At 45.6% G+C, this 12,128-nt stretch overlaps 1 protein-coding gene across 3 annotated transcripts in view; it reads left to right on the forward strand.

The window, feature by feature from the left end:
* Positions 1–9,182: 9,182 nt before the first annotated feature.
* SMG1 (SMG1 nonsense mediated mRNA decay associated PI3K related kinase) overlaps positions 9,183–12,128 on the forward strand; it is a 105,460-nt gene continuing 102,514 nt past the window's right edge. For 2 of the 3 annotated variants that reach the window (XM_045993955.1, XM_045993956.1), the window contains exon 1: positions 9,183–9,584. In XM_045993955.1, the coding sequence (XP_045849911.1) occupies positions 9,496–9,584 (89 nt within the window). In that variant the 5' untranslated portion in view covers positions 9,183–9,495. The remainder of the gene's footprint in view (positions 9,585–12,128) is intronic. The other variant, XM_045993957.1, reaches the window with a different exon arrangement.

Raw genomic sequence — 12,128 nt, forward strand, 5'->3', positions numbered from 1 at the left:
GCAACACTGGGGTGCCTGGTGTTAGAGAAACCTCTGCCTATAGACCAAATAGAGCCAGCTGCCTGTTGGCTCCGTTGGTAGAGCATGCCACTCTTGATCTCCGACTTGGAAGATCGAGCCCCACATTGGGTGTAGAGATTACTTTAAAAAAGAACTCTTCCAACTCTACTTATCAACGATGTCACCTTAGTCAAGTCATGTCCTTTAGAACCTCTGTTTCATCATCTGTAAAATGAGAATAAGGGGACACCTGGATGGCTCAGTTGTTAGGTGTTGGCCTTCAGCTCAGGTCATGATCTCAGGTTCCTGGGATCAGGCTCCTTGCTCAGCTCTCCTTTACCCTGACTTTAAACAGTCTTTTTTTTTTTTTTTTTTAAGATTTTATTTATTTATTTGACAGACATCGATCACAAGCAGGCAGAGAGGCAGACAGAGAGAGAGGAGGAAGCAGGCTCCCTGCCAAGCAGAGAGCCCGATGCGGGGCTCGAACCCAGGATCCTGGGATCATGACCTGAGCTGAAGGCAGAGGCTTTAACCCACTGAGCCACCCAGGCGCCCCTACCCTGACTTTAACTTCCATCTCTATATGTCCTCTTCCTGTCCCATCACACATTAACATCCCTTCTCTTCAACTCAATCGTGGGGGCCCTGACTTTAGGCAAGATGTTTAAGAAGGCTATTGCTGGTGAGGAACTCAGGGAAAGACTCTAGAAGCAAGGATTAAAACAAGAGGAAGAGGGGTGCCTGGGTGGCTCAGTGGGTTAAGCCTCTGCCTTCGGTTCAGGTCATGATCTCAGGGTCCTGGGATAGAGCCCCGCACCGGGCTCTCTGCTCAGCAGGGAGCCTGCTTCCCTCCCCACGCCAGCCTGCCTCTCTGCCTACTTGTGATCTCTGTCTCTGTTAAAAAAAAAAAAAAAAAAAAAAATCTTAAAGAAAAAAAAAAAGCAAAAACAAGAGTAAGAAACCTAAAGCTAAACTACTAGGAGCTTCTTCTGAAAGAGAGAAAGGAAGATTTGGTATCTCTGGCCCAAGAGAGCTTGCCGATCAATATTTAAAGCCAGAAGTTTTGCTCCCATGCAATCCACTGCTTCAGACAGACATTGATCAGGTAAGGGAAAGAAATACACACAGGCTATCTTTTTAAAATGTTATATGATACCTGTACCAATAAGAGACAGCAATGATTTCGTGCTGGAGATTTTATTTACGAAATCTGCATTTTATTTCCATATGTCCCACATACTGCTTTAATCTCCAGAAGCAAAGGAGCTGGTTCTTTTAGTAGCAGCCAGGCAAATCCTTGGGTGCCTCCAGGGCCAAGCATGGAAGAATCTCACCCTGTGTTTTCTCCACTTCGTAAGTCACAAATAGCTTTGGCCAGGCATCATCGTCCTCCCATTTGATTGTTTGGAGAATGGATGAGCCATCGGGCAGCATGTTTGGTGCCCTGATTCATAGAAGCTTGGCCCTTGCCTCAAGCTGAGGCAGCCTGAGTGGAGATTTCAAATGTGTCATGAGTTTCCCAGCCAAATTCCTTCAAGCACCAACTCGAAAACTCAAAAATAACCCTTACTAAGGGAGCTTGACCTGTGACAAAGATTTCCTTGCTGGGAGCATGTGTAAGACGGCTGCTGTTTTTCTTTTTTTAAAGATCTGCTTTAATGTCTCTATGATGTGAATTTGCTTTTTAAGATTGTGTTTGAAAAAAAAATCACTCTTGTACTTGAGTCTCCTGTTTGAGGATGGGGTTCCTCAATTCTTGGTGCCGAATTGGGGTTAGCTCTTGTACTGGATCTCAGGATTAAAGGGAACAAAAGAGAGCGTTAGCTTTGGTTTACTCGGGGTATCAATTTAAGTGTCTATCTATCTAGAAAAATCCTGGTGGCTAAGCACTCTGGGGGTGGCCTATGTTCAAATTCTGATGCCAGGGTCTTTCAGAAGATAAAGGGTCAGGTCAACTCAGATTTTGAGGTTCTAATATAAAAAATATATATATAAGAATGTATAAGAAATAGCTAACAGGGCACAAAATTTATGGTGTATTTTAAGAGTTCTCTTTTTATAGCTGAGCACTTTTAACAGAAAGGGGAAAAAACCAATAATGCAATATAATTACTTATTCACCAGGTAATAATTATCATTTATTAGGGAGTATTCATGCATAACCCCTACAGGGGTATGGACTGGTAAGGGTGCACTATTTTATTTTATTTATTTATTTTAAAGGCGCACAGTTTTAAATTCCAGACTTCTTTCACATCAGTGTGTCTTTAGGACTCTGTGTATAACCTCATTAGGCAATAATGTCCACGGTCTAAGTCTGAGGCCTTTGATGAATGTGAGGTGAGGACCATATGTCTCTTCTGTCCCTGCCTGTGAGAGTCCTTGCCCATCACCAGCTGTGTGACTCTAGGCAGGCTGCTCAGTTCCTGTTGGCATCAGAGATGCTGACATCCTAGCATGGTTTTGGAGAATTCCATGAAGCAACCCACACAGAGCATTTGGCTCAGTGGCTGGCATTAGTAAATGCTCAGTGAACATTAGCCGGAGTTGGTCTCTATTATTAGAGCTAAGACTCTATATGGTGGCCAAAGTTTATTTAAATGGTGTATGTGGGTCACTGCCATGCCCTGAGGGTAGCCGTTCTTTGTCCATTCATTCAACACATATTTATTGAATGCTTGCTTTTAGTTTTCAAACAAACTTTGTTTTACAACTACCATGTCTGTATTCTAATTAGGAAACCAGCAATAAGCAAGAAAAAAAAATCACCCATGAGCCGGTGGATCACAGGACATCAACATTAGGCACTTTTAATACATTTTCTTCTTTTCTCCTTCTTGTTTTCACCTCCTTTTTCTTATTTATTATTTTACTTATTTTTTAAAAAAAGGTTTATTTATTTGAGAGAGAGAGAGTGTGGGGAGGAGCAGAGAGAGAGGGAGAAGAAAATCTTCAAGCAAACTCCCAACAGGGGACTCGATCTCACAACCTTGAGATCATGACCTGAGCTGAAATGAAGAGCTAGCTTAACCAACAGAGCCACCCAGGCACATCACTCCTCCTTCCTTTAACTGAATTGAGGAAAAACAGTACGTATTTACTTTTCAATCTTAGATTTCTTTTAAACACACTAACATAATATTTTCCTGATTTCCTTAAGAATTCTTCATAAATACATTTTTTTAGGGGAGAGAGAGAGAGGGGGAGGGAACAAGCAGAGAGAGCAGCAGAGGCAGAGGGAGAAGCAGGCTCCTCTCTGAGCAAGGAGCCCAAATGGGGACTCGATCCCAAGACCCTGGGATCATGACCTGAGCCAAAGGCCGATGCTTAACCAACTGAGCCATGAGGCACCCCCATAAATTTTTAGTGACTGTAGAAAATTCCAACTGTGACTAGACTGTCCCCTAAACAGTTTCCTAATGTTCCTTTTTTTTTTTTTGCTATAAATAAGTAAAAATGAGAATAATATTTTTGTATCAATCTTGGTTCTTATTTTAGATCATTTCCATTTCATTCTTCCGTTAATGACTATTTTTTGAGTGTTTACTTTGGGTCAGGTGCTGTGCTGTGTGCTGAGGATCCAGGGGGTAGAGATGGACAGGTGTGGACTTTGCTTTCACAGGTAGAACTCCTATTCTAAGAGTGAGACAGATAATAAATGTGCAAAGAAATCCAATACCTGCAGATAGTGATGGGTGCTGGCAGGAAAAGAAATAGAGTGTGTGACGATCATCCCTAAAAAGGGCATTGGGCAGGGAGGTCAGGGAAGACCTCTCGGAAAAACTGAGGTGGGCCGTGGGAAACAGTGCAAGAACTAAGGTGGGACAGATGAGGTGCCTAGACCCCCAAATATTAGGGAGGCGCTCCCTGGCAGGTCTGTCCGTGCCTGTGCAGTGTTGGCATTTGCATGACCTTCAGAGTGAGTGCCTTCTTAAATCTGGCACCTCAGCATTTGGCTCACCTCACCCAGATCCCAACCCTGATGGCAACAAATACAGGAAAGGCATTCCAGGTAGAGGGAACAGCAGTGCAAAAGCCCTAGTCTAGAGAGGCTTGGTGTGCTCCAGGAGCAGAAAATCAGTCCCTGTGACTGGGGTGAAGAAGTGCTAAGGGAACCAGGCAGCAGCACCACCAAAAGAAACAAGATAACATTTTTTGAAGGTTGATCACATTTGATTTTTGTTTTGTTTTGTTTTAAATATCCAAGTAGTTGCCATGGGAAAAACTGGGCTTTCACTTCTTTTTTTCCCCAGTGGTTTGGAATTGTTTTTAGAACTCACATATGCTGGGAGGCAAGGTTGGGGGTAGAGGGACACATAACTTTTTCAGGGCTTAAGAGCTTTAAGGTGGTCTTTCCTCTGTCTTGGTTGCACTTTATTTATTTTTTTAAATTTTTTTATAGATTTTACTTATTTATTTGGCACACACAGAGAGAGAGAGAGAGAGAGAGAGAAAGCACAACCAGCGGGAATGGCAGGCAGAGGGAGAGGGAGAAGCAGGCTCCTCACAGAGCAGGGGGAGCCCGATGTGGGACTCGATCCCGGACCCCAGGATCATGACCTGAGCTGAAGGCAGTCCCTTAACCAACTGAGCCACCTAGGGATCCCTTGTCTGCACTTTAGAATCCCTTGTAGAAGCCTTAAAAATATACTGATGCCTGTGGGCACTTGGCTGGCTCAGTCTGTAAAGCATTCAACTCTTGATCTGAGGGTCTTGAGTTTGAGGTCCACTTTGGGCACACGGATTACTTAAAAAAAAAAAAAAAAAAAAGACTGATGTCTGAGATTCAGATTTAATTGGTCCAGGATGCAGCCTAGGTGTGGGGATTTTACTATGAAGACAAAATTGATAACCACCACTAGGATCTTGTTCTGGGTATGAGCTGTTTGGGTAAGATGTTTACGATTTGGAAGAAACTAGCTTTTATAGACTCTTGTAGGCTCTTAGTTATATCTTAAGAAGAATGGGAAGCCATTAATGGCTTTTAAGTAGGATGGTGACATGATCTGATTTTTATTTGAAAAGAAAATCAGTGAAGTGTCTGGCTGGCTCAGTTGGTAGAGCATGTAACTTTTGATCTTGGAGTTGTAAGTTCGAGCCCCACGTTGCATGCAGAGATTACTTAAAACTGAAATCTTTAGGAGGCCTGGGTGGCTCAGTCCGTTAAGTGTCTGCCTTTGGCTCAGGTCATGATCCCAGGGTCTTGGGATCGAGTCCCATGTGAGCTCCCTGCTCATTGGGGAGTCGGCTTCTCCCTCTGCTCTTCCCCTGCTTGTGTTCTTCTCTTTCTCTCTCCCACAAAAATAAATGAATAAAACCTTTTTTAAAATATCTTATTTATTTATTTGACAGAGAGGGAGATCACAAGGAGGCAAAGAGGCAGGCAGAGAGAGAGGAAGGGAAGCAGGCTCCCCGCTGCGCAGAGAGCCCGATGCAGGGCTTGATCCAGGACTCTGAGATCATGACCTGAGCTGAAGGCAGAGGCTTAACCCCCTGAACCACCCAGGTGCCCCATAAAACCTGTTTTTAAAAAGTGAAATCTTTTTTTTTTTTTAAAGATTTTATTTATTTATTTGACAGAGATCACAAGCAGGCAGAGAGGCAGGCAGAGAGAGGAAGGGAAGCAGGCTCCCCGCTAAGCAGAGAGCCCGATGTGGGGCTCGATCCCAGGACCCCGGGATCATGACCTGAGCCGAAGGCAGAGGCTTTAACCCACTGAGCCACCCAGGTGCCCCCAAAAGTGAAATCTTTTTAAAAAAATTAAAGAAAATCACTCTGGCTGCACCGCAGCAAATTTCCTTAGGATAGTTTCCTGGAAGCAGAATTACTGGGGGAAAGGTATTAACAAATTTAAGTCTTTAAATACACACTCTTAAATCGCTGCCAAATGGCATTCATCTACCTTCTGTGTCCTCATAGAGCCTCTTTGCCCTTTGCCAATCCTGAGTGCTTTTGAGGGTTAATTATTTCTATTGGGGAAGTACAAGAAAATGGCAAATAAGAAGCAATTGTTGGAGCAACTGGACACAACCCCGGCCAGCTACTTTTTTTTCCTTCTTCTTTATTGGTCAGATATTATCCAAATAGCCATGTGCTTCAAAGAAGTTGTAGATCTGATGTCTAGCTAACATTTATTGATTGTCTTCTATGGGGCAGGCACTGTGCAAAGTACTTTACAGGCAAGATCTGTGTTAATTCTCTTAACGTTCTTAAGAGGTCAGTACTATTCTCTCCATTTTACAGATGAGACACTGAAGCACTGTGACAGTCAGGACATTTTAAGTGGAGGAGTTGGAATTTGAACCCAGAGCCTGTCCTTGAATTACTCTGCTGTTGTTCTATAATTTGGAAAGGTTAAAGGACCCCTGACATTTTTCTTCAGGGTCTAATGTTCTGGTTATTGTGCTGCAAATCATTTTGGAATCTGACATACTTTGGTTCCTGTACCATTGTTAAAATAAACGATTAAGGAAGTCAAAATAATTAATTGGACACATCAGCCATTTGCTCATGGGTCTGAGGGGAGGAGCATTAACTCACCTGGAACATAAAAAGTGTAAGATCTGAGGAAAACAGGTCCAGGGAAGCTCGGAACTTAAAATTAAGGGAAGGCTTTGGGAGTGGGCCCTTTCTAGCAGATTGCAAGACAGGCTTGCATGGTGGTGGAGAGAAGGGAAACTGAGCAAAAACAAATATTTTAGTCATTTCAAATAATAGATGTATCTTTCCGACTCCTACTCCGAGAGTTCTTTGAGGACAGAGGTGGATGGAGTCTTGGTTATTGTCCTTTCCCCAATGCTTGGTTAGTGGATACTCAATAAATTTGGCTGAATGTTGAATGAAAGAATAAATCAGGATTAGGCTGTACATTCAGAATTTATGGGAGGACAATGTATTTATTATTGCTTATGTAATTGAACATTAATTAAAATAAATAGAACCCAAATATCTTGTAGCAGGAATAATAGTGTCCCAGAGAGGATGGGGTGAGGGGATCCTAATCTTGGGATTCTATTCAAGATGGACATTTTCTCTTCATAGGAAAATAGGAAAGAGGAAATGATAAATAGGGAAGAAAGGACATCTGTCCTTGGACTTTTTATTACAAAGTGGTAGGACCCTTCCTCATATCCTCTCCTCAGCAGGAGGGGTAGGCAAGTATGGGTGTACCTAGGGCAAATTTTAGGATGGATTGTGTATGTGAGGTATATCCCTCTTACTGTAGGTCTTTTTTTTTTTTAATATTTTCTTTATTTAGGGGTACCTGGGTGGCTCAGTGGGTTAAAGCCTCTGCCTTCAGCTCAGGTCATGATCTCAGGGTCCTGGGATTGACACCCCCCCCCCCCAAAATCAGGCTCTCTGCTCAGCAGGGAGCCTGCTTCCCTCCACCCCCCTCTGTCTGCCTGCCTCTCTGCCTACTTGTGATCTCTATCTGTCGAATAAATAAATAAAATCTTTTAAAAAAGAGTTTATTTGAGAGAGAGTGCAAGAAAGCATGTATGCCTGAGAATGGGGGGAGGGGCAAAGGGAGAAGGAGAGAAAGAATCTCAAGGAGATTCCACACTGGGCCTGGAGCCCCACGTTGGACTTGATCTTAACCACCCTGAGATCATGACCTGAGCCAAAATCAAGAGTCATACTTTTTAAAGAAGATTTTATTTATTTATTTGAGAGACAGAGAAAGAGAGAGAGAGAGAGTGTGAGAGCTGGAGTGGGGGAGGAGGCAGAGGTAGAGGGAGAGGCAGACTCCCTGCTGAGCCGGAGGCTGTAGCAGACACAGGGCTGAATCCCAGGACCCTGATATCATGACCCGATCCGAAGGCAGACGCTTAACTGACTAAGCCACACAGGTGCCCCTTAGTGTATTATTATTATTACTACTATTATTGTCATTTTAACACAGGTAGGTGGCTATGCTTGGGTCTGACCTAGTGTGGGGATTTCTGTATTGAGTCAAATATCCGCCCCAGTTCAGAGATTTCTTTTTCCCCCACTGAAAGGAAGCGAAGTGAGGGGAGAAAAGTTCTTTTGAAAATCTTAACTTTTCCATCTTTTCGAACTGGCAGGATCATACCTGAGTGAGGGATTTGTGGGCATAAGCAAGGAGCCCAAGGCTGAAGGTTGATTTGCGTGTGGAAATATCAAACTCTTACGATCTTCAAATACTTTAGGTAACCGTTTTTAATTACACAAGTGATAAATAGACGGTCTTCTTTCAACGTAAAATAGGTTAACACCCTCTGGGTTGGTGTGAAGATTCTTTTGACTGTCCTCCCCAAAGGACCCCAAAGGTCGCTCCGCTGTTTGAGAAGCATCTGGCTCAGCTGTCCTCTATGCATCTGCATCCACGTTATGTATCAGATGCTTTTAGTAAAATCTTTCCGGAGCACCCTGGGGGTGGGGAGAAGTGCTCAGGTGCGCAACCCTGCCTCTATCAGCCAGATTCTTTCCAGTGGGGAAGGTGGGCAGGTGTTAAGGCGTGAGAATTTCTTAGCACATTTCACATTACTGGGGACACGGATTGCGGGGCCTTTCCCCCCTCTATTTAGTTTAGTTTTTTTACAATGTGAAGAGATGGCCAAGGTGTAAGGACTCCATGGGCACATTTTAGGTGGAGCCTGGGTAGGGCTCTCTTTTATTTTTACTTTTTGCCGTATAAGGTGGGGAAAATGGGCACACGTAAGCCCTAAGGGGACGCCCGCGTGTGCACGCGCGTGTGTGTGTGTGTGCACGCGCGTGTGTGTGTGTGCGCGCGCGCAAAGGGCACCCCAAGTCCTTGATTGGATGCCTGTTACACCTGACTGCCCAACCCTCTGGGGTCTGGTGCTTTCTGGAGATTGTTTGGGAGGGTGTGCTTGTGGGGGTGGTGGCGGAGATCCCCTCTCCCATGATCCCCCACGGCGGGGCGGGGACCTTGGCGCGGTCCCCGGGGAGTGGAGGCGAGCCCAGGGCGCAGTAGGGCGATCGGCTTGCGGCGCTCGCCCGGCCCCGCCCCCCATAGCCGGCCCCGCCCCCCATAGCCGGCCCCGCCCCCGTAGTCGGCCCCGCCCCTCCTGGCCCGGCGGGCGCCGGCACCGCCCCTCGCTCCCAGCATGCCGTGCGGCAGCGGCGGCGCGGTGGGCGGAGCCGGGAGGCGGGGAAGCCGTGGCTCTGTAAGCGTGAGGAGCCGCCGCCACCGCCTCCTCCTCGCCGTCCTCTTCCTCCTGGGTCCCCGCGTCGCGGGCCGCCCTCGGCCCTGGAAGAGACGTCGCCTCCCCTTCCTCCGCCTCCCCCTCGCGGCGCCACTCCCGCCTCCTCGTCCTGCGCTGCGGGCTCAGGCGGAACCCGGAACGGCCGTCCGCCTCCCCCGCCCTCCGCCTCCTCCTCCTCCTCCTCCTCTTCGGCTTCCTCCTCAGCCCCGGGCGGGAGCGGAGTGTCCGCGGCGGTCGGTACGGGCGGCGACTCGCGCTTCTTTGGGCGGCGGCGCTTGGCCATGTCGTGTCGGGGAAGGTAATGAGCCGCAGAGCCCCGGGGTCTCGGCTGAGCAGCGGCGGCGGCGGCGGCACCAAGTACCCGCGGAGCTGGAATGACTGGCAACCCAGGTGGGTGAGCCGGCGCCCAGTCCGCCGCCCCGACCCCCGGGCCCCGCCTCGGGCCGGCCGAGGCCTAGGGCCATCCGGCCGGGAGGCGCGGCCTAGGCCCTCCACCCCCCCCCCCCCCCGGGAACCGAGCGCGGCTTCCTGGGTTCCCTCCCGCCCCGGCTGGGGGAGGAAGGCCGTGGGAGGCGAGGCCTAAATGTCTCCCCTCTGTGCATTTCAGTCCCGGGGCTGGAGCTGAGACCCGGGGCGCCCGGCGAAGGCACTGGCCTAGGAGTTGGGTCAAGGAGGGTGAAGAAAAGGGCCTGGTGGTGGTGGGGGATTTTCTGGTTACCACCCACCAAGTTGGAATTTGAGTTGGGGGATCCTGGGAGTCCAGGACCTTCTCTGTTACCCATTCACTTCTTGGTCCCTCACCCTCTCAGCCCCCACGTAAGAGAGCTCTTTAACTATGATCCCTTCTATGAGCGCCCCCTCCCCCCCGCCCCACGTGTTAATATTTCAAAAACCAAACCCCCAACACTCCAGGGCTTTACTCTGACTTTAGGCAGGGCAGTTGTGGGGCGTGAAATGAGATTGTGACTGTGTTGATGAGGCCGACCACTCTCCTCCTGGGAAGTGAAGTTTTCCCCAAGTGCAGGGGCAGTTAACCTGGCGGAGAGCAATTCATACTTGGTTTTTTGAGCAGGCACTAAGGGAGTAGAGAATTTACAGTTGCTTGAAGGGGATTTGGTCTCAGACCTCTTTGGAATTGAATGTATTTGGAGGATCAACTTTTTTTATGTACATTTTTTGTTTTTTTCTGGTTAATCATGGGGTACTTGTGCCTAATTTAGGACTGAGTGCCTAGAAAAACTTCCTAAATGTCTACAGTATTTTAGAGTTAGTTGATTCGTTGAGTTTTTCATACTTTGAAGCACACTAGAATTACGATTGTCCTGTATCTGGCCACATAAGTGTTAAGACAGGTTGGTGGGATGTCTTTGGCTTCCTGATGGCTGGCTACATGTAACTTCAGCAGTGCTGGAAATAATTTGTTAAGATGTTGGATTGTAACAATTTAAGACTTGGTAGAAAAATCATTTGGGTAGATGATGGTAACACATCTTACCCGGCTTATACCTTCCCAAATCCTATGTCGAGAACATTTTATATAACTAGCTGACTTTAAAAGTAATGCCTGACTCTAGAATTGGGATGTTAAGTAGTTAAAAAAGAATTGTTTGAAAAGCATAGCATTACTTGTCCTTTACTGCTTAGGGTTTGTGAATACTTTAAATACAATCAGTTGATTAGTTTAGGTAATTGTTATCAGTCATTGATATTCTTAGTTGTTTTATACTTTCATTGAAATTTGTGAAATAGGTTTTTCTTTTTTCTTGCATCTAATAAAATTAGATGATAAATGAGCTTGAATTTGACAGCTCTTTGACGGTGGATTTTCTATTATTTTTTAGTATTGTGCTTAGTGAATATGAAATAATTTCGTATCCAATTAGAAGACTAAATAAAGTGCTCCTTACAAGTAATTGTTGAGCTTTTGGAAAACAATAAATTGTAGCTTGTAATTCTAAATAAATGGAGTAGCAAAGTCGCAGCCACCTGCTGGGGTCACTTGACTTCATTTGACAGATAATGAAGCAGAATGGCTTATATGTTTATGGAATATATACATGGGTTGTTAATATTATCCATGTTTTCTTCTTTTTTTTTTTTTAAAGATTTTATTTATTTATTTGACAGATCACAAGTAGGCAGAGAGGCAGGCAGAGAGAGTGAGAGGGAAGCAGGCTCCCTGCCGAGCAGAGAGCCCGATGCGGGACTCGATCCCAGGACCCTGAGATCATGACCTGAGCCGAAGGCAGCGGCTTAAACCACTGAGCCACCCAGGCGCCCCCATGTTTTCTTCTTCTATGTGTTCTATTTCTTGGCTTTGTGTTGTGTTTGTTGAGGAGAGGATGTAAGCTTTCTTTGAAGCTATTTGTAACAAAGTCTCACAACTCACTGCCTACATAGACAGATACTGTGAGATGTAGTTGATTACATGGAGTAGCATAACAGTTGGTTAGGATATTGGAAATACTTGACTTTTTTGTAGAAGAGGGAATGGAGAAGTTTCGTTGTAGAAGGACGGTATCCTATAGCAGAACTTGATTTTTTGTGGGGTTGCCATAGTTGTTTTGTTAAATAGCCAGTGAAGAACTTTGTTTGCCAAGTCATAATTTTCGTAAGTTAAATTCGAGGTTGTTATTCTGTCCGCTTTTCATTCAGAATTGTGGCAGAAACATGTAATATGTGAGTTGAGACAGAATAAAGCCTCATCTCCCTCTTGGTTTAAATGGAGATTTATTTATTTTCCGAAACAAAGCAGATTGCTTATGGTGCATGTGAATAATTTTGTTTTTAGAAAAACTATTTGCCTTTCTGTGCCACTACTTCTCTGATTTTATTTATTTTCTTAGGTTTAGACTTTTGAACAGTTGGAGTATTAAAAAAGCAGTTCTTGTTGGTTTCTTTTAGTGTTAGTTTGTCAGTTAGTTTGGAAACCGA

This window comes from Meles meles, chromosome 21, assembly GCF_922984935.1.
Source record: "Meles meles chromosome 21, mMelMel3.1 paternal haplotype, whole genome shotgun sequence".
Classification (NCBI taxonomy): Eukaryota; Metazoa; Chordata; class Mammalia; order Carnivora; family Mustelidae; genus Meles; species Meles meles.